The sequence below is a fragment of the Rhea pennata genome, chromosome 5 (assembly GCF_028389875.1).
Source record: "Rhea pennata isolate bPtePen1 chromosome 5, bPtePen1.pri, whole genome shotgun sequence".
NCBI classification, from domain to species: Eukaryota; Metazoa; Chordata; class Aves; order Rheiformes; family Rheidae; genus Rhea; species Rhea pennata.
Window position 1 is genome coordinate 58,072,099 of NC_084667.1, and position 20,415 is coordinate 58,092,513.

Consider the following 20,415-nt stretch of genomic DNA (forward strand, 5'->3'; position numbering starts at 1 on the left):
ATGCCAGTCTGTTCAGATATGGTAGTTAAGCAGTCAGAAATCAGTGGTTGTCAGTTAATTGAAATAGAAGATGATATAGAAGAAACAATCGCTGTGTAGCGTCTGAAAGAATGTCACTGGATAGTCCTCAGCATGAGTCTAAGGATAAATGACTCTGGAGCATCTCAGAATTATTTTGCAGATACGCATAAATTCTCTGCACAGAAATACTTATGTTCTAATCAAGTCAACTTCTTAGCCACTTTCCTGGTTTTCTACCACATGAAAGTCATCCTTTTAAGCCTTAAAAGTAGAGATGATCTTGCTTTGAAAACAATCTCCAGACGAATGTTACAGAAGATTTGACAGCTGCACATTTGAAAGCAGTTGATGAATGTTCATAAGGAGGGGGGAAAGAAAATTTTTTCCAAAAATGCATGAGGATCCAAGTCTGCAGCAAAAACATATCTCTACACTAAGTAATACAAAACATGCCCAAGGACTGATGTGCTTGAAGAAGAAATCAAGCCAATTCAAAATAAATGGTCAGGCTTGTATTCTGAGAGTGTTTCTTGACCCTCTTAGTTGTCAGTCTGTGACTTCAAAGGTTAGCGGTAATTTAATGCTTCCTTTCTGTTCAGGTCAGTGTATTCTAAGTTATTGTAGTAAGTATATGCCCATTAAATGTATAATTACCGTCTCTATTTAGGCTTTGAATTTTGTAGTGCATGCTCGGAACACAATATTTCTATGTGAAATTGTGTTGTTATGCTTCAGGCTGAGCCACTCTGACAGTTAATTGGAAGAAGTTTGCATTTTAACCACTTTGTGCATGCAGAAGCTTTTAAATACTGAAAGCCAGATGTACTTATGGCCTGTATGCAGACTACTCAGTTAAATAATCTTTCCAGGACAAATTACTACTATTGCTTTTAATCAAAATAGAGAACATTTGTATATTTAGATACAAAATTTATGTCTATGTTGCTTAACAGTACTTTCAAATTGGTCGTGCTATTAGAATTTTGTTGTATTTGCTAGGCACTTGTTGCTCTGGTTAAGGACTCCTGTCACTTAACACTTTCTCTCTAGTTAGAGAGGTCTTCACTGTGGGTGGTGTCTGAGACACACTGATGAAGTCTGTAACTGGTTATGGTTTCTTTCTTGTATCCTGGGTGTTTGTTTTCCATGTGCTTCTTCAGGTCTATTATTTTTATTTGTTTTTTTTTTTTTTTTTTTTTTGAAGAGAATGAGAATGTGTGTGTGTGGTTTGTTATACAAAAAGTACTTCTGAAAACAACTTTTTTTGGGGGGGTGGGGGGGGAACTCCAGCTTTTGCTGTCTTAACTTTGTCAGGCACTTAAAGGAGAACTACTCACTGTATTAACTACTCAACTAGTTAAAATCTGTCAAAACATTCAATTTATTATGTTGTATGTGAATGTATATGTATGGAAGTTATATATATGTAGCCAGTACTGCTATTTGTGATATATTGTAGTGATGATAGCTCTTGCTGCTTGTGTTTAAGAAAGTTTTAGCATTTTATGGTACTCTGAGGAAAAAGAAACACTATGTTGGAAGACTTGGAAGCAAACCATAGAAGTATTCAGAATAACAGTCTAGTCTTGCTTTGTTTCTAACAAGCTATTAATGCCCTTGCAGTTCATCTCTAACAACACAAAAGTCATTGTGCAAAACCAGTGTGTTACTACAACACTAATTTGTGCAGATTGTTTGTATTCACTCCTCTTGTCTTAAAATTTCTTTTGTGGTTGTATGGCCGTTTTAATTGGGCATAAATTTTTTGCTGTTGTCAAAGTATGATACTACTTTGTTATATCTGGCCACTGCCTTCAGTGCCCTATGGGGAAAGTACTACTCAAAGTATTGAAAGCTAAAGTCCTGGTCCAGAATTTGTGTAGTGTGTAGTGCTATGTAATTTCGTGTGCATTAATACTTAAAATACATGAACTTTGTTTTTTAGCTGCTTCAGTGTTAGCCATAAAATAAGTTGACAATTTAATACTTTTTATATGAATATTTATAAACAATAGTATTTTTTTTCCTAACAGTATCTTTAAACTACTGTGCCTGTAAGTGGACTCCAAAGCATTTTAGTCTTACCTTAAATCCTTTCATTTCAAGTTATAATTGTTGAGTACATATTGATTATACACTTAAATTTCTGAAGGTTCAATACTTTAGAAAATGCTTGCGGTAAAAGTAGTGCTAGCTGTGTGCTTATCAGTTCTCTGTATCATGTTTGAACTCTGCAATCTAATTTCACTTTACATGCGAGCACTAAATATTTAATGGCTCAGGATCACCAGGGAGGATTAAGGCGTGAAGCAGAGGAAGCAAGAATAGGGAGGCAGTAATTTAAACTCTTCAGAGAAACTAGGTATCCTTGTCAAACACTTTAAAATATCACTACCCAAAGCACTGCATAAAGACTCCCTCCTTTGCTTCCAAGGAGGAGGCAAACCGCCTTTGTCTCAAGGCCTTATGTATAAATTGATAAAGCAACAATACAGACAACGAATTGTAAAGCATTTGCAGAAGAACTAACACTGCTGTCTTGGGGTGCTTTGTTGAAGACCAGAGATACTGGTCTCAGTGTATCTGAAGCCTGTTAAGTATTTTTAATAAGTATCACGGAAGAGAGAAATTAATTAAGCTGCTTTGAGCACACTTGATAAGAGGTGCTCTAAACATGAGGAGCAGTTTAACAAAGCACCAGCATACCTGTTCAAAAATGTTAAAAATAGAGACTGGCGTCATGGGTCAATCAAAGATGCTTCAGAAAAGAAAGGTTAAGCTCTTTAGCAGAGGAGGGACTGGCATATTTAAAAGGAAGATAGAGGGATAGAAACGTTAGCATTTCTATTAATTAATGTGTTTTCTTACCAGATGAACGATGATTAAATAATAAGTATCAAACTAGGTATTTACAGATTTTTTAAAAAATACCGTTAATCTTTTTTTCGTATCTTATACTCACCTTGGTGAGAATTGAAAATGTTATTTCCAAATGGGTATTTCAATTCATGATTTGTAATCGCTGATCAAGTGTGGTCTTTTCTAGAGACTCAATATTGTTTTAATCCTGCAGTCCTGGCCACAGCTGTGGACTTAATAGACACTTAGGTTACAAAGATTGTTAAGTCTAACTCCAGCAGCAAAACAAACATTCAAAATAGTCCATATTCTTACAAATTGACCAAACAGTTGAAGATCCCTAGGCTATGTTCTATCACTTTTTAAAATATTTCTGGTGTTAATGAAGGTTTTGAAAACTTGTGAACTTTGTTTTGCCTTGATGTGATTATTGCAGTAGTAACACTTGCTTTTTTTTTTTAATAAAAAAAATAAATAAAAAAATGGGGGTGGACAGGGAAGGAATTTGTGAGGTGGTAGCTCCTGAAGAAAAGTGAGACTGATTAGATCTATCAAAGAAACTGAAGATCTACCCATTTATCTCTCCTAGTTAAGAGTCTTTCTGCTGACCTAGTATGTTTTGTACACAAAAATGAGCTCTTTCGGAAGTTCTTTGATAGATGTTTATTCAGGGGAGGGGAGGGTTATTATTATATGGAGGGGAGGGTTTTTTGTTAGTTACTGCATGGAAAGAAAAACAATTTCTGGGAAATACAAGTGCACATCACTGTTGCTGTTTGTTACCCTGTCATGTATCAGACTCTGGACCACTGGATTCCTCAAAGTTGCTTGAACATTCAGAATGTTTGCTTGTAGTCTTATCTGCTGTTACTTTAGCGTCTCAGGAAATAAAAATGGGGACAAGAGTGAAGAGTGAAATGACAACATCATTTATAATCAATTATTTTCACTTTTCAGATGTTCCTCCTGCTGATCAAGAAAAGCTTTTTATCCAGAAGTTGCGACAATGTTGTGTTCTTTTTGACTTTGTTTCTGATCCACTAAGTGACCTAAAGTGGAAGGAAGTAAAACGAGCAGCTTTAAGTGAAATGGTAGAATATATCACACACAATCGCAATGTGATTACAGAGCCTATTTACCCAGAAGTAGTACATATGGTAAGTGATTTAAGAATTAGAACATTTTGTATTTTTTTAATTCACAATTGCTTCTTTGGCTTTATTAATTTATCTTAAGTTTTAGTTGATCCCTATTATAAAGATTTCAATACATTTGTACATTTGGAAAAAAAAAAGTAATACTTTTTAATCCTGTTGCGAGTGTCAATTCCTCCTCTTTGTAAGATGTAAATTGTTGTGCCTATATACAGCAGAGTTATGGCTTAAGTTGGTAAAATCTTATAAATGCTTTCTTTTCACAAATCATTTTTTGAACAGGCATATATAAAATTTGGAGAAAAGTTGCAGATGCAGAGTTAAAAGAACGTTTGTATTCCAAAATGGAGAATTTGAGAAACATCTTAAGATGATTAGAATTAAGATCCCCTTACAAGTTTGAAACTTAAACTTATATGATCACATCCAGTACCCATGAGTGATTGGTTTAATTCAGTATTGAGAGCTGAGATAGAGTTTCAGACCTTATATGGTACACAGGATGAAAAATGAGGATTCTTTCGGAACAAGCTATGTAAACTATTTAGACCTGTGCCATTTCTTCCCAGCTTGCTATCCAAATTTTGGCCACCTAGCCACGTTTTATTTTGTCTGTCATGCTAAATCCACTTAAGTCTACTCGGGCAGAAGAGGCTCTGAAACTAGCAGAGTCTTTCTGCTCTCAGTGTGGTGGTGCCTGCACACCAGTTGCCCAGAGTAGCTGTTGAGCCTCAGTCCTTGTCATTGCTGGGAATACACTGAGAACAGAGAGCATCTTCTGAAGTAGTTAACTACTAAGTCCACACAAACCTCTTCAGCATGTGTGACTGACATTTTTCCCAAGACTTTATAGCTTGGGGTGAATTTTCAGGGGAATGAGAAAACAGCACATCTTTAACATAAACACGAACTCAATCGAATGTTAAGGTCCTGCTTCAAGTCATAGAGACTTTAAAGCTCCTTCAGAAAGATTCTAAGGATTTACAGTATGGCTTGAATATACCCTCTTCATTTATACTGAAGATTACTTGTTGCCTAAGTCGGCCTCCTAAGTATTTACTGATGCAGAATTTATTTTCATGAGAACTTCTACAGGACTGCATATAACTGTAAATGTCAAACGTTCAAAAAAAAAAAAAAAAAAAAAAAAAGGAGAGGTACGGGATCGTGGCTTTTTCTGCATGTTGATAGTTTATTTGTCTTTTGTTTTTTTGCTATTTGGTTGCGCCTTTTGGAATATCTGACACTAAGGAAGGTATGAAAGAGAATAAATTTGCTGAGATTTAATTTAGATAAAATTGAGCTCGTTGTGAGAGGTTCAGTGTCTGACATTAGGATTTGCTCTGTGTATGAAGTTTTAACCACCCCTAAATTCATGACTTGTGCATTATGCTCCTGTGTTAATTTCTCTTACATTAAGCAGCTATGACTGCAGTGGTCCTGGAGAATATGTAGTTCCTTCACTTTCAGGTGCAACTAGTGATAATGTAGTCTGAACTTCTGTCACTTTAATACATCTTAGTGCAGAATTTGGCTGTCATCTTAATCACCAGTTTCTTACTGGGCGCACACAGAGCATCTTGACAATATGTACAATATGTCTTTCAGTTTGACAATTGTCTTTCAGTGAATTTAAAATATTTTTATTGTGTAAGATTCTAAATGGCCTGGAATTCTCTGGCATGTGATGTATACAGCACTGTGATAGACATTGTCAGTGAAGGCACCAGGACTTGTATTTTGAGGTTGAATTCTGATGGCATTTTTTTAGGCTGCTTTTATGGAACATTTTTCTTTCAATCACCTATTCTGAAACAACTGTCTTCCTCCTGCGGAGATATTACAAGCCTCTCTTTCAAGCACGTATGTTCAGACAGAGGTGTACTTTTGCTAAGTTCTATGGACGAATGTAGTAGATTTATGAATTGATTATGTGTGGAATTTAAGGAGAAGTAAACCTAATGGTGTTCACACATGTTAAGACTCTTCCAAGAGATGTTGGTAAGTAATGTGCTGCTACTCCATTAAACTCTATTAATAAAGAAATTTTTCCAGTAAGAGTGCATTTATCAAGAAATACTCAGATTTGGCAAGAGTTGTCTTGGTTTGGAAAGCTTAAGGACATTCTGTAAGTTGCTTGACTCAAGTATGTAGAGTTTTTTGCAGAACAGTTGCAATGACTTATCTTTGAGGGTGTTCAAAATTCTGACTATAGTGGAGTCCAAGCAGCCATTCAAAATTTGCTTAGGATTGTTTTTATTGTTTTGACATAGATGTTTAATTTTTACCTTCTAAAAACAGTTTATAAAGTCATGTATGGATTTGGGGCAGTAAGAAATGGATTCCTGTATATATTAGGACTCACCTTGGAGTAATAATCCATCTAGTTCAGTGTAGAGGTTGCTGTAAAACATGAAGTCTTTTTTTTGTGGTTGCTTTTCTTTCCTTCTTTCTTTGAGGTGGTAGTTGGCTTAGAAATTAGGACGTTACTATGCCATTCTGTACAGCTTTGCAATTTGGAGGTTACTTATCTATATAATGTCTAATTATTGTTTGAATTTGTCAATATACTACTTAGGCCAAACACTTTGGGCAATGAAATTCACAAGCAATAATCTACATTAAAAAATGTTTTCCCCTTTCAATATCTTCAATTTTTATTTTGCTCTGATAGAAGAGAAATGTGTATTTATCCTCTGAATTTTTGTTACAGTTCTAGTGGTTGCGTCGTGTCCATTTATGCTCCCGCCTCAGTCTGTTCTTGCTTTAACTGTCGTGGATTAATTTATAATAAGATCTTACTTATCTGGCAGTTTAGTTCCATTATTTGTTTGATGTAAATCATAACTTTCCTTTTTAAAAAAATCAAAAAAAAGTTCCTAAAATGACTGAAATGTTATTCTCCAGTGTGAATGCAAGAGTAACTTCACTTCCTTCCCTGAAGAGCCAGCTGACATATCCTTTAAATACTCTTTACACCTGTAAGCAAAGATGTGAAGGGAAATATTTTTATTGAGCACTTAAATATGTTTGATTATTCACATGTATTATAGTTAGTATGGATTATCCTCAAAGCAGGAACTTACCTTTCTCCAAAACTGGAAGATATTTAAATAAAAACATCAGTTACAGATTCTCCTTTAGCAGGAATTTTTTTTTTTAGGCTATCTTTTGAAGAAAGCCGTGCTTTGAGATTGTTCTGTTGCAAGCTGGTTTGTCAAGAGCGTAGAAGCTGAGGATGTTAGATTCCTAGAACTTGTGTGAGTTTAATAGCTATATTAATAGCTATATCAAAATAGCTCAGCTAGAAGAACGTTAGACTGAAGGTCTAAAGGTCTCTGGTTCAAGCCTGGGCTTCAGCAAGGGGGGTCTTTGTTGCTGCAACCGTGTCTAACATGCTGTAGGTGACCCTGCTTGAGCAGGGGGGTTGGACTAGATGATCTCCAGAGGTCCCTTTCCAGCCTTACCGATTCTGTGATTCTATATAGAATACAAACCCAAGTTATTCTATTTTCTATCTCAGGAAAGTATGGATGATGTACAGATAGTATTGATTTTAACACAGATTATCAAAGTGAACATTAATAGGAATATTCATGAGTCCAGCAAACCAGTGAGATGATACCAGAGGGAGCCAAGAAGAGGCTAAGGAAGTCCTGGATTTGGAGAAGATCTAGAGTTGTAGTGTTATAAGAAAAAAGTAGATCAAACTTTCATAAGAATAAGGCTAAATTAAGGAAATTACTCTGAGAGCTACAGAAATAATGATGATCATGAAGTATTTGTGGATTGTAAATTAATATTTTCATGAAGCACATAGACTAATTACTTCTTAAATTCCTAATATATAATTAATTTCACTGAGGAGGTCCTTTTTAAAATCCATATAAACTGGTCTAATTTTAACTAAGAAATTTTGGCAGCTAAAGCAATTCTCACTACATTGTGGAAATGAAATGATGTACTTATATACAGGGGAGTCTGTTGGGAGATTTTGGGGGGGTTGTTTTATTCTTTTTTTTTTTTTTTACACTGATCTTCAGTGCAGAGTAAAAGGTGATACTGTGAGTAAAAGTGTATACTTTGTGGCTTTATTTATCTGTTAGGTGTCTTTATTGTTAATATGGAAGGCGCAGACTTTCAAATTTTAAAGCTGTAATTCAGAGCTACTCATGTCAGTATTCAGGCTGCTCAGCACAAGGGAGGTGAAAATGAGTATAGTATCACTGTGATACTGTCTTGCTTGAAAATGTTTTCCCTTGTTATGCAGAATGGGCCACCAGAAAAACAGAGAGCATAACTACATATAAAACATATTTGTGAAGCTGTGAAAATTCAAGGTTTTGGGTTTTTTTTTTTTTTTTTTGTTTGTTTGTTTGTTCTCCAATCCTCCTAAGTTGCATCTTTTAGAGCCAAGTACCATTTTAGAACCATTAATGCTAATGGTTCACAGGGAGACTTCAGGCCCATTACCCAGGTTCAGTAAAACTTAGATTTGATAAGGTTATTTGGACTTAGGTTTGGGGTTTTTTTTGGTTTGGTTTTGTGTTTTTTTTTAAATTGGAGGAGGAGGATTTAATGCTTTATACCACATTTACTTAGCATTTTTCTGGGAATTTGGCCTTGTTCTCAAAGGAAATTGGATTTTGCAGTTTGAGTCTCTTTAGTTTGGTTAAAAGGTTGAGAAGTTAGGGAAGACTTCAGTCATTTAACTGAAAGGCAGAGGTCTTAAAGATGTTAATTCTCTGTAAATCTTCAGAAATTTTGGTGGCTTGATAGGTGAAAGTTTTGATTTGTGCCCTCAGTGCTATGCTGCAGCTTCAGTTGAGCGGTTTCCTGTCCTGTTGGCCAAGGATATAGAGCACAGAGTCAAGAAGAAATTGGTTCCAGTGCTCATGGAACAAGTTGTTCCACATTTTGCGAGTTTAACTCTTTATTTGATATCCCTCCTCGCTCCCCTTTCCCTCCCCCACCTTAAATGATATAAAACATTGCACTTTGCAACACACTTTTCTTTCTCTCTCTCTCTTTTTTTTTTTAATATAGCTGGAGGCTGAGCCTTTTTCATTCAGAAAAGGCTGATTACTCTTCCATTTGCTTAACCACCTCAGCAAGTGAGAATGCCAAGTTTAGCTTTCTGAGTTTTTCTTGGAAAACCATTGATTATTGTGAATTTTCACCTTACTAAAGTTTTTTTGTTTGGGGGGATTTTCTTTTCTCTCTCTCTCTCTTTTTTTTTTTTCCTAAGAAAGGCTAGAGGTTTTGTTGCTTAATGCCTGCAATTTTAAAAAGGGAATGTCTTAGCCTTACTTCTAATTCTCTGAAAAAAACGTTACTTTGATAAGCCAGTCTTAGTTTGTATCACACCTACATCTCAATTCTTGAAAGAATATTCAGAAAGGAGCATGAGGATGACTTTACCTTCTTACGCGATGCGCTAATTCTTGTGCTATTTAACTGATGCAGTTTGCTGCTGCCTCCCGCTGTCTGCTCTGCCGAACTGCCAGATGGGGATGTCAGCAGAGCGTGAAGAGGGACACGTCATTCTGTTGTTCTTCCCAGAGTCCACCAAAGCTGGGCAGAAAGGGTTCCTCTGCTAAATAATATCTTTTAAGCTGTTGCACCTTAATCTTCCAGAGCTTTAGGGTCATCTGCAGATGATCAACAAGAAAGCTTTGACACTGCTTGTAAAAACAAACCAACAAAATAGCTTTGTGGGAAGAGTAACAAAAATATCTGTGTGTGATTGTTTGCAGTACAACTTGAAAAGGATGAACACTGGCATTATGGCATTAAAGAGTAGATTGAAGTATGATGTTGGAGTAGGCCTTGCTGATCTGAATAGTTACATTAAAAGTGACCAGACTTATAACTCAAATTTGTGGATTTTTTTTCTTAAATTGAACTATATTATATACTTGTTCAAACTGTAGGAATGTTTCCATTTTTGAAGAAAATAAAATGTTCTTTTGCATCCTGCCATCAGACATTCGGTTCAGTGCCAGTTCCAGAGGCGCATGTGTGCTCTCTCACGTCTCTCGTGTGAGCGGCTTTTCCAGGGGGAGAGAGGATTGTGCGTGTGAAGGGTTTGGGGGGTTCTCTTTTTCTTTTTTTTGTTTTGTTTTGTTTTGGTTTTGTTTTTTTGTTTGTTTTCTCTCCTTCTCCCTTCCCTAACTGCTCCTGGAAGTGCCCTATGTTGGCATGTTTGCTGAGCCATATATTGTCCTTGAAAAGACTTTGAAACACTCTTCAAATTAAAGAGATTTTGCTGCTTGGATCCACACACAGTATGAATGTGTGGACAAGCACTTGGCAGCACAGATACCATTTACCTATGTGTACATAAATATCTTGAAAAGCAGTTTGTCCCTGTAGTCTGCTCCCCTTCCGTGAGGATGCTAATGGTTATTGGAAAGTTTGAAAGTTGAGATGAAATGAAAGGTTAAAGATCAGCATGTGCGTTTCTCCCAGGCCCTCCATCTTCATGATGTTAGGTGGATGGGCAAGGTTTAAGAGAGTGACTTGGAAGTACCACTAGCAGAGGGAGGGAAGAATTCAATTTTAAAGTGTTTCCACAGATATGTATCCACAGCGTGAAATGAAACACTAGTAATACTTAGAAGAGCAGTTGCAGCTAGTATTTATTTTTGCATGTCTGGTTTGGCTTCCGCTTCTGAAGATTGTTTGCCAGACCTTGTAAAAATTTTTTTTATAAATTCACATGAACTTTCAAAACATGTGTATGCATGTATATTTGTGTGTTTGTTTAGTTTAACTTGTTATGTTTATTTCGTTTGATTATATGTATATAATATATATATATTTTGTGTGTATACATACACATATAAAAAATTAAATCAGAGGACTATTTTTATAAAATATTTGTCAGGTTTGTAATTTAGAGAGTACTGGATGGTAAAGTGTTCTCCAAGTTTTAAAAAAAAAATCTTTAAAGAAAAATAACTATAGCTTATTTTTGTTCAAATTACCTGGAGTATGTAGCCTGTATTTTTGTGTACATTTGAAATAGTTCACATAAAGAATTCTTGCAAAAACATCTTAAAGTCATGTTCTTAAATGGTTAATTTGTTTCTGAGTTCTTAAGGTCACATGTGATTTCAGTTTGCAGTTAATATGTTTCGAACATTACCACCATCTTCCAATCCTACGGGAGCAGAATTTGATCCAGAGGAAGATGAACCAACTTTAGAAGCTGCGTGGCCTCATCTACAGGTATTTAATGAAGACTGGGATGTCATAGTCTAAATGAGTTTTGACACTGAAGACATTTTTAGTTGGCTCAGAGTAATTTGGGGAATGAGTTCAGCAGTCATCTTAAGTTAGCTAAATCAATTATATTTGTCTATAATATTTAAAGAGTTTCTTGGATTTGCATTGATAATCTTTTCTAAAAATCTGGTTTATTATATTAGAGGTCAAAGGCTTGCCTGCCTCTTGCGGTACAAATGTAACTGCTGTGCCTTTAAATGAGCTTCAGTTTGTCACTGTTAGTGCTTTGATCTGACTCTGGCACAGCTCTGTTTTTTGGAGGCACTGAGACAAACAGAGGAGAACAGACTTTTCCGAATACATAGTGCTGAGCATGATAAATGTTAGGTTACTAAATATCACTGAGTAAAATCTAGGAGTGCATTTCTGTAGAATTTCAATGCAATCTAACCTAAGTTCTTGTTGTACTGCTACATGGGAGGGCATGGGGGAAAGTATAAACACATACTATGTGGGGAGGGCAGGAACAAAGCTGTTAAGTGTAACACAGCTTTTTATTAAAACAGTAGTATATAAATAAAAACATAGTGCATTTCTGAGCAACTAATTAATCTAGCAAGGTACTGTTTATAAAATTATTGCTGGTTTAAAAGACTTTTTTTTTTATTCTTTTCTCTTGCAGCTTGTTTACGAGTTTTTCTTAAGATTTTTAGAATCTCCAGATTTCCAACCTAATATAGCTAAGAAATATATTGATCAGAAGTTTGTATTACAGGTGAGGTTAAAAAAAAAGAATTTTTAACTTCAAGTTTTAAATCAAAATTATTCTACAATGCCTTAGATTCAAGTAAAAGTACATCTTTTCTTTTGCCTCTTTGCAGCTTTTAGAGCTCTTTGACAGTGAAGATCCTCGTGAAAGAGATTTTCTTAAAACTACTCTTCACAGAATATATGGGAAATTCTTAGGCCTAAGAGCTTACATCCGGAAACAAATTAATAATATATTTTATAGGTATGTCAATATCTTCACATGGTACATATAATCAGGTATATGACTAAATACACTACAAAACACTGTTAGCAAATTTGTTTTGTTTTGTTTTTTTATTCTTAGTAAGTTTATATGTTACATCTAATAATAGCTAAAGCCAGTCTGGGAGATTCAAGTTAGGGAAGTCTTGCATAGAACATTTGGCAACTGAATTTATTTGTTGGTGATTCAGTGGGTGGCTTGGTGTCTTTATCTATAAGCCTTTTTATCATAGTAGTATTTCTATTACAGTAGTGTTTTATTAAAACGTATTTCTTCATGACACACGTATTGCTACTTAAGTAGAATGGCTGAGAAATCTAGAATTTGTTTTAAGGAACACATTTACTGCATTTTCTTTCCTCAAAACTAAGATATACCATTCGTGGCTGGTGAAAACTTTTTATTTTTTTGATTGCTATAGAATATACTGCAGTTTTACTCCAAACCAGAAACATCTAAGATGAAAAATTAACCTACTGTGTTACTAAAGTTGCTTTAAAGTGTGTTTTCATTGCCATTGTATCAGATGTGAATACAAAATTACAGTACCGTTTCAAATTCTCTAGCTTAGTATTGTAGCAAACCCCTCTTGAATTGAGAGAACCCCTAAGACTGGAACATTCAAGAAATGTTTAAAGGAATTGGGTGCTGCAGGTGCTCAGTTACTGTTGTTTAATTGATGATGCTTGTACTTTGAAAGCTAAGAGAATATATTGGCATTCTTGTGTCATCACCTGAATGCCCTTCTTATCTAGGGTTGGAACACTTCAAATCAATACTACTGAACTTGACAAGAGTTGAAGGCTACCATCTAGAATATACTACTGAAAAGTGAGACCAGTATAGACTTTTTTTTTAGAGCTGAAGTTTAACATACAGTTGACCTTGCCTGCCTATTTATTTCCTCAGTATTGTTCTTAATGTTTGTTCCTCTGGATTATGGACAGTATTTTTAGGGAATTTTATTTAGATTGCTGCATAATCTCCATGAATACTTGTGTAATATTAGACCAAATGTGTATTATTTCAGCAGTTAAAGCTTTAATCATGGATAGAGCCCCTCCCTTATGTGTTTTGCTACATAACGAAAATTACTGTATTTACAAGCTGTAGAAATTGGAACTTACATAAGTTAGTGCAATAAATACAAATTTAAAGTATTGGAAAAAGCAGATAGACACCATGGGTTTGCAGTTCTCAGTGCAGTAAATTATAGAATTCAACAGCTGGTTTTACCACCTGTATGTGTTGAATAGATTTTTACTTCCATTTTGTCAGTGTTACTGAAATTAATACTTGCACGAACGATATTGAATACAAAACAGGCAAAATAAGGATATCGACAGGTTATTCTACAGCAGATTTCTATGTAATTAAAATACTGTGCTTAATTTTCTTAAACAGAGAGGTTGGAAATACCTTTATATTTCATGGGGATCATAAGGAGAGAAAGCAAAAGCTAGACAAGAGTGTATTGTAATGTTGAGAATGCTGTGAAGTTACTGTTTCCATACATTTAGTCAGCAGATATGGGAACCCATTTGATGCTTAACATAAATCTACTAAGTAGATATCCAAACATATTGGTGCCATCTGCAAGTAATTTCTGTGTTTCTGGGTTTCACAGTGTGCAACAAGAATCTTGATGTCTACTAAAACACAGTTTGGATTTGTTTCTCCGTTTTTAAGTGTGCATTATGACACTTCATGTTAATGAGGAGACAACAGAAGGCTTTTTTAAAGTCTCTTAGTTTTGGTATACCTTTTTTCCCATAAAAGTCGATATGTTGTGTAGCAGGCTTAGATGCTTTCCATCAGGCTTCTCTCTTGCTCTACTGCTGTTGTTTTCCTCCTGAAATGAATGTATGGTGCTACACCCTTAAGAAAATAGCACCAAATGTGTGACAGCTTTTTGCTGTTTTATGAATGGCACCCAGCAGTATCAGTTGTAGAGGGAATTTATCTCCGTAGATAGTAGCAAGTAAGCCTTTGGAGGATATTTGAAGGAGCTGCTTTAAAATAGGGAATAAGTCTTCGCTGTCCTGCAGACAACAGCTCTTGATTGGACATGTGGAAAGCTAATATTTGCTGAGAAAAAGGTACAGGTATATCTTTCAAATGAAAGGATTTAAACTTCTTTTGTCTGTGCCTAGTTTTTATTAATTCTAAAATATGTGATTTCATATAATATTTGAGCCAGATTATCCACCAACATCATAGTCTATTATGATTCACTTCTGAACTTCATTTTATTTGTTATTTCTTGCGCTGGTTACGTTCAGAAGTAATGGAAATAGAGTCTTAGACTATAGTTTATTCTAGCACGACTTTCCAAAGACTTAATATAGTTATTACATCAACTTTATAATGGTTTGTACTTAAAAGAAAAAAAATCTGAAATTTTAATTTAATTTAATCTGAAATTTATGTGAGAAATTATGTCATTTGTACTGTAGAAACTGCTTTTCTGTACAAAGTTAGCGGTAGGGGGAAGCCCTCTCATTTTTTATCCTCAGCTTTGTAATGTTTAGGAGCCAGAAAATTTTTTTTTTTTTTTTTTTTTTTTTTTTTTTTTTTTTGCATCTGAATGTAAATTAGTTTCTTGAACGTGAACACAAGGAAGGAAGGTTTTTTCAACTTCTGTCTTGAATTAGTTGAGTGCATGATGAGCTCTTACAGTATGCAAAGAATTTCTCAGGTTTACTTTTCTTGTACTTTTTTTGCAATTCTTCATGTTTTGATTAGGCTTGCATAAGGAGTACATAAATTCTGTTTTGATAATGTTTTGTTCTTGTATGTTACATTGGGGGGTGGGGGGAAGTATGTTCCTGTTTACTTAAGATTTCCATGTGAGTGTATTTAGTTTCTCCTGGAATCATTGTTCTGAATTATACATAAGATGCTTTCTAAGGAGACAAAACTGTCATACGAAATATTCTGAATTAAAAGTAGTTATTAGTGCGCCAATCTGAAAAGTTTTTAAATAGAAAATTATTTTTAATAAGTATAATTTTTTAATAATTATCTACAAAACAACTGAAGTAGTGTGTGGAAGTCTCTCAAAGTTGCATTCAGGCAATTGAGAAGAACGGAAGAGGAAAGGAGATTGAGGTGTAAATTGCACCTCTGTCAAAAGAAAATTCAGGAAAAAATTGCCTCCTCTGCTTATTACAGAGCCTTTTGTATGTGTAGAATCTGTGAGAGGCCAGAGAGCCTTTTAGATCCATAAGTAGGGACTGTTTGAACATCCTGTGCTGACCTGTTCTGCAGGAGTTTGAGCCATGGCATTCGATTGTATCAAATGCTCTGCATTATCTTAATATTTAAAGCATCGTTTTTGTGTTCAGCTTTGCTTTTCTGAAAAGGCATAGAATATGACTGCTAGAAAAATGGTCAAATGCATGCACTATTGTTAAATGTGGGAGAAAACAGCAAGCAAGTATGAAGGTTGAAAGCAGCTTGATGTGCTATTGATCTGTGTTTCTGTATACGGTACGCACATCTACAGAACGTGCTTCAGGAAAACAAAAGCTATCACTGTCTTTAACACTGGGACATTACAATTCATAATCTAAAGTATGAGAATACTCAAAATGACTTACTGCCATCACTAGAACATTGTGAGTACAGCAAGAAAGTAATTCTTAAAATACAAATATCCAGAAATTAAATGTATTACTAAATGGAGGATTTTAGAAAAATTTCTCACACTATTAAAATATTTTCATGAACTCTGCAGAGGATTTCTTTTCCACTGTGTGTTTCTATTTTCCTTTTACTAAGTGACTAAAACCTGGTAGGTTAAGGCTACATGTAATGTTAGGTCAGTATCTTAGTGGTAGATTTCTCCCTTAACTGAGTATAATTGAGTAAAACTGTTTTTTGCTTGTTTGTTTAGGTTTATTTATGAAACAGAACATCACAATGGCATAGCAGAATTACTGGAAATACTCGGAAGGTAAGTTGTAGATTTTGTCTAATTAAACTCATCAACCCGCTAGATTTCAGAGGTGAGATTTTAAAAATAAAGTTGACAATTATAGATTGTTTTGAGATGAGGTTAATAAAAACTTCCTATAATATGGCAAAGCTGCAACTAAGAATTTTTTTGTAAGATTGCAAAAATGGAACAAAACTTCAATCTCATGGCAATGTCTTAGGATGTCACAATGTTAAACCTTATTTTTTTAAGTCTTATTTTCTAGTTTATGATTCCCATGATTAAGATTGGTTGTAATGAAACTATTTATTTAGCAAGTAATAAGTTAAAATTTATTTTGAAATTATTCTAACATCAATAAATGTATGATAGGTAAACACAGGAAACAAGTTATTAAATCTTCAGAAGTTATTTAATCAGTTATTTGTAAGTTATTAAATCTAACAAAACAACATTTCTGAAATCTTATTCTGTAGTAAACTTACTGATTTATCTGAAAGCCCTTGAATCTTAAACTGTACAACTTTAAAAGCCAATAGCTTAGTCCAAACTGATGTGTTTTTATAAACTGATTTCTCTAATAAATGTGCAAGATTTTGTTTTAAATATATTAATGTATTTTAAAGAATAGTTAGATTTATTTCATACTTTCTCCATATCTTTGTACCTAAAAATGAATAGCTTAATGACACTGGTGATTTATTTTTAGGAATATGTAAAATTCACAGAATTAGAGAATAGTTGAGATTGGCAGGGGCCTCTGGAGATCATCTCGTCCAACCCCACTGCTCAAGCAGGATCACCTAGAGAAGGATGTCCAGTCAGGTTTTCAGTATCCCAGGGAGGAGAGACTACCCAACATCTCTAGGCAACCTGTTACAGTGTTCAACCACCCTCACAGTTAAAAAGTGTTTTCTTGCATATAAATGGAATTCCCCGTGTTTCAGTTTGTGCCCAATGCATATTGTCCTTTCACTGGGCACTAGTGAGACACGTCTTTAGTGCCTCCCATCGGATATTTATACACATCGATAAGTTCCCCCTGGAGGCTTCTCCAGGCTGAATAGTCCAGCTTTCTCAGCCTCTCTTTGTATGATGGATGTTCTCATCCATTAGTCATCTTCATGGTCCTTTGCTGGACTTGTTCCAGCACATCCATGTCCTCCTCATTCTGAGGAGCCCAGAACAAGACCCAGTACTCCAGATAGGGTCTCACCAGAGCTGAGGAAAGGGGAAGAATCACCTCCTTCAGCCTGCTGGCAGTGCTCTTCCTAATGTAGCCCAGGTTGTTGTTGAAATTTGAAAAATGTTTTAACATTTCTTAGGCCTCTCTATCTGCCCAGAATAGTTACTTTTATTTAATTTTCAATGAAATGTTCAACAATTAACAGAAGTTACAAATCTATCTTTATTTCAATGCTCTGTAATCAAGTGATCACCGATCAAGTTACAGTGAAGAGTGTAAAATTGAAATCTCAGAATATTTAGCTAACTGTTCTAAACTATTAAGCCAAGAGCTTTTTAACTTTAGAGTTTGTCCGTTTAGATTTAAGAGCTTTACAAACTTAAAAGTTAAGTACTAGTTAACTTTTTTTTCCTCAAGTCTCTAAATCAAAATTTCTAGCAATTATATAGCGGTTATTCTTTCAGCTGAGTAAGGAGTTTCAAACAGTATGTTGTTGACACAGAGCTTCTTATGCAACTCAGAATAACAGTTTTTAGCTGGGTTCCTGGATTTTGGCTTTTCATCTTCTGGATATCAGTTGCATCCATAGTTAGTTCTTTTGGTGACATTCTTTATTAAAAAAAGAAGAAAAAACTCTCTAAAAATAGAGACTGGAAAAGGCATCTCTTTTCAGTTTTACTTCTTGATTTGTTGGCTGCTTTTGTTGCCTATTTTGTGGTGCTGTCAGCTCAAAGTTAGGACTGTCTAGTTCTTTCCCGTAAGGTGGTCTTTCAGCAATTCAAAAATCTGTCCTTGGGCTGTATGTGTGTGTTCAAGAGAAGATATGTGATGAGCAGTGCATGGTAGTGAGAGAAGGCAGGAAACAACTGAAAAGAAGTGAATAGGAAAGCGTGAATAGGAAAGCGTAGGATCTGATACCTGTAACAGAAGATTGAAGAGGAGGAATTGAATTGCAAATCAAATCTTAATTGTGTGTTACTTTGAATTCTTTAAAAGTGTTCTTTAAGATACAAGTTTGTCAGTGTCCTTTTGCATGCCTATCTTCTGTGCTTGTTAGCTGGAGAGAAAAACATTAGAATTAGTAACACAAGACCTAAAATAGTAAATAGGCAATAAGATTCTGGATGTATTGGCAGAAGTTAGTGCCAGCAAAGTGAATGAACACAGAACAGAATTCTAGTACTGTCTTTCTAGATGAAGATGCTGTTGATCCTGTATTGAGTTACATCAGCACTCACCTGGACCTGGGAAATCCTGTGTGAGAAATGCCATTTGGTTACATTTAAGGTTTTGTAGAACTAGTAATGTTTCAGCAATCTGTCTATATTTTCATTTGTCTGCTGTCCTGGATTGATCTGCTCAGCATACAGTGTCTCGTTGATTCTTCAATTAGGTGAAGAAGCTGTGAGGAATATGTATTCAGAGCTTTGTTCATAGCGAATTCAGAGCTTTGTTCGTAGTGAATAAGAAAGTTAAAATCTGAAATAAAACCTAATCATGTAAGTTACTTGAAAGAAGAGTTTGGAGCCTATGAAAGACTTGAGTGAGGGGTGGGCAGATGTGGACTTGATTATTCTGTTAATTTGTGTTCTTTAAAGAATTAGGTAACAAAAAAAAATTAAGAATGTTCATGTCTCTAGTCTCTGATGTATGTTTAACTTACAAATTTTTCGATGGAATCATGTTCTCCAGGAGGTCTTAAAGAAGTGATGAAAAGAAGAGTTTTGCCATATCCTGTACTGTAGTGCATATTTTGATTTTTATGATTAAATTTATTTCCTTGACAGCATAATTAATGGATTTGCCTTACCATTAAAAGAAGAGCACAAAATATTCCTATTGAAGGTTTTGTTACCATTGCACAAAGTGAAATCACTCAGTGTCTACCATCCACAAGTAAGTTGTTTGTTCAACACTTGTTTTATATTATTATAAAAGTAAGTTTGTCTACAAAAGTCAGAAAGTGTCTGGTCATTCTGACTTGGAATCTCTTCTAAGCTCTGACACTTGTCTGCTAAGTGGCCTTGGGGAAATTATTTAATCTCTCTATACCTATGTTCTTGCTTTTAATGTGTAAAAATACATAAATTGCAGAAAAATATATTTTTTCTTGAACAAGTTTTTATAAACTACACGGAGGATTTCAGCTGAATTCAGTTTCTTAAGACTTTTTGTTTTGAAAGGAAGTTGGCACTAAATAGGATGTAATTATTTAATACAATGAGCCTTTTTAGAAGTACACAGGGAAAAAAGGGGTATTCAAGTTGCGTTACACTTTTAAACAAGCTGCATTTTCTGCATACGGAGTTCTAGTTCCATCCAAAATCACTGTAAGAGTGAGAAATCATACGAAGTTGGAGAAGACAAAGTATTATGGTGTTCTGAAATTATCTCTGTAAAAAATTGTTACATGGCTTTATTTTTAATTTAGAAAATCAACGTTTTCTATATCAGTTTGCATACTCCAGATTAAGTACCATTTCTTCAAATAAGATTGATAACAATTTAGAAAATTTTTTAATAGTATTTGTTTGAGTGTGAATCTCTGACAATTAAAGGTGCTTATAAGTATTTGTTTTAGATCTTGCGTACTGAGACTTGCAACGCTTCTTGTTGAAGTAACAGACTAGAGTGGTTCCCATTTTGATATTCCTCCTCTACTCCCCCTCTACCCCATCATGCTGTTGGGATGTGGCCAGCCTGACCTTTCTTATAATCCCTCCTACTACAGACATCCGTTGTGACGATCGATTTTATTGTAACCTACCTGAGATAGGTGGATCTTTATTTATTCCTGCTTCACAAACTAATGGTTCTAAACCTTCAGGTGACTTCCATTTCTTCGTCATGGTTATCATCCTTGTTAGTACTTGATAAAAACACAACAGTGACGGAGGGGATACTTCTTTTCTTGTAGTGGCTTGGCTGAGACTAGCCATGCTGGTGTATCCAGATGCAATGGCCATGTTGCAAAGCTTATGATGTTGTGTGT

At 35.0% G+C, this 20,415-nt stretch overlaps 1 protein-coding gene across 2 annotated transcripts in view; it reads left to right on the forward strand.

The window, feature by feature from the left end:
• PPP2R5C (protein phosphatase 2 regulatory subunit B'gamma) overlaps window positions 1–20,415 on the forward strand; it is an 82,366-nt gene that overhangs the window by 47,059 nt on the left and 14,892 nt on the right. For both annotated transcript variants that reach the window (XM_062576700.1, XM_062576701.1), the window contains 6 exons: window positions 3,838–4,037; window positions 11,157–11,267; window positions 11,947–12,039; window positions 12,146–12,276; window positions 16,196–16,255; window positions 19,211–19,319. In XM_062576700.1, the coding sequence (XP_062432684.1) occupies window positions 3,838–4,037; window positions 11,157–11,267; window positions 11,947–12,039; window positions 12,146–12,276; window positions 16,196–16,255; window positions 19,211–19,319 (704 nt within the window). The remainder of the gene's footprint in view (window positions 1–3,837; window positions 4,038–11,156; window positions 11,268–11,946; window positions 12,040–12,145; window positions 12,277–16,195; window positions 16,256–19,210; window positions 19,320–20,415) is intronic.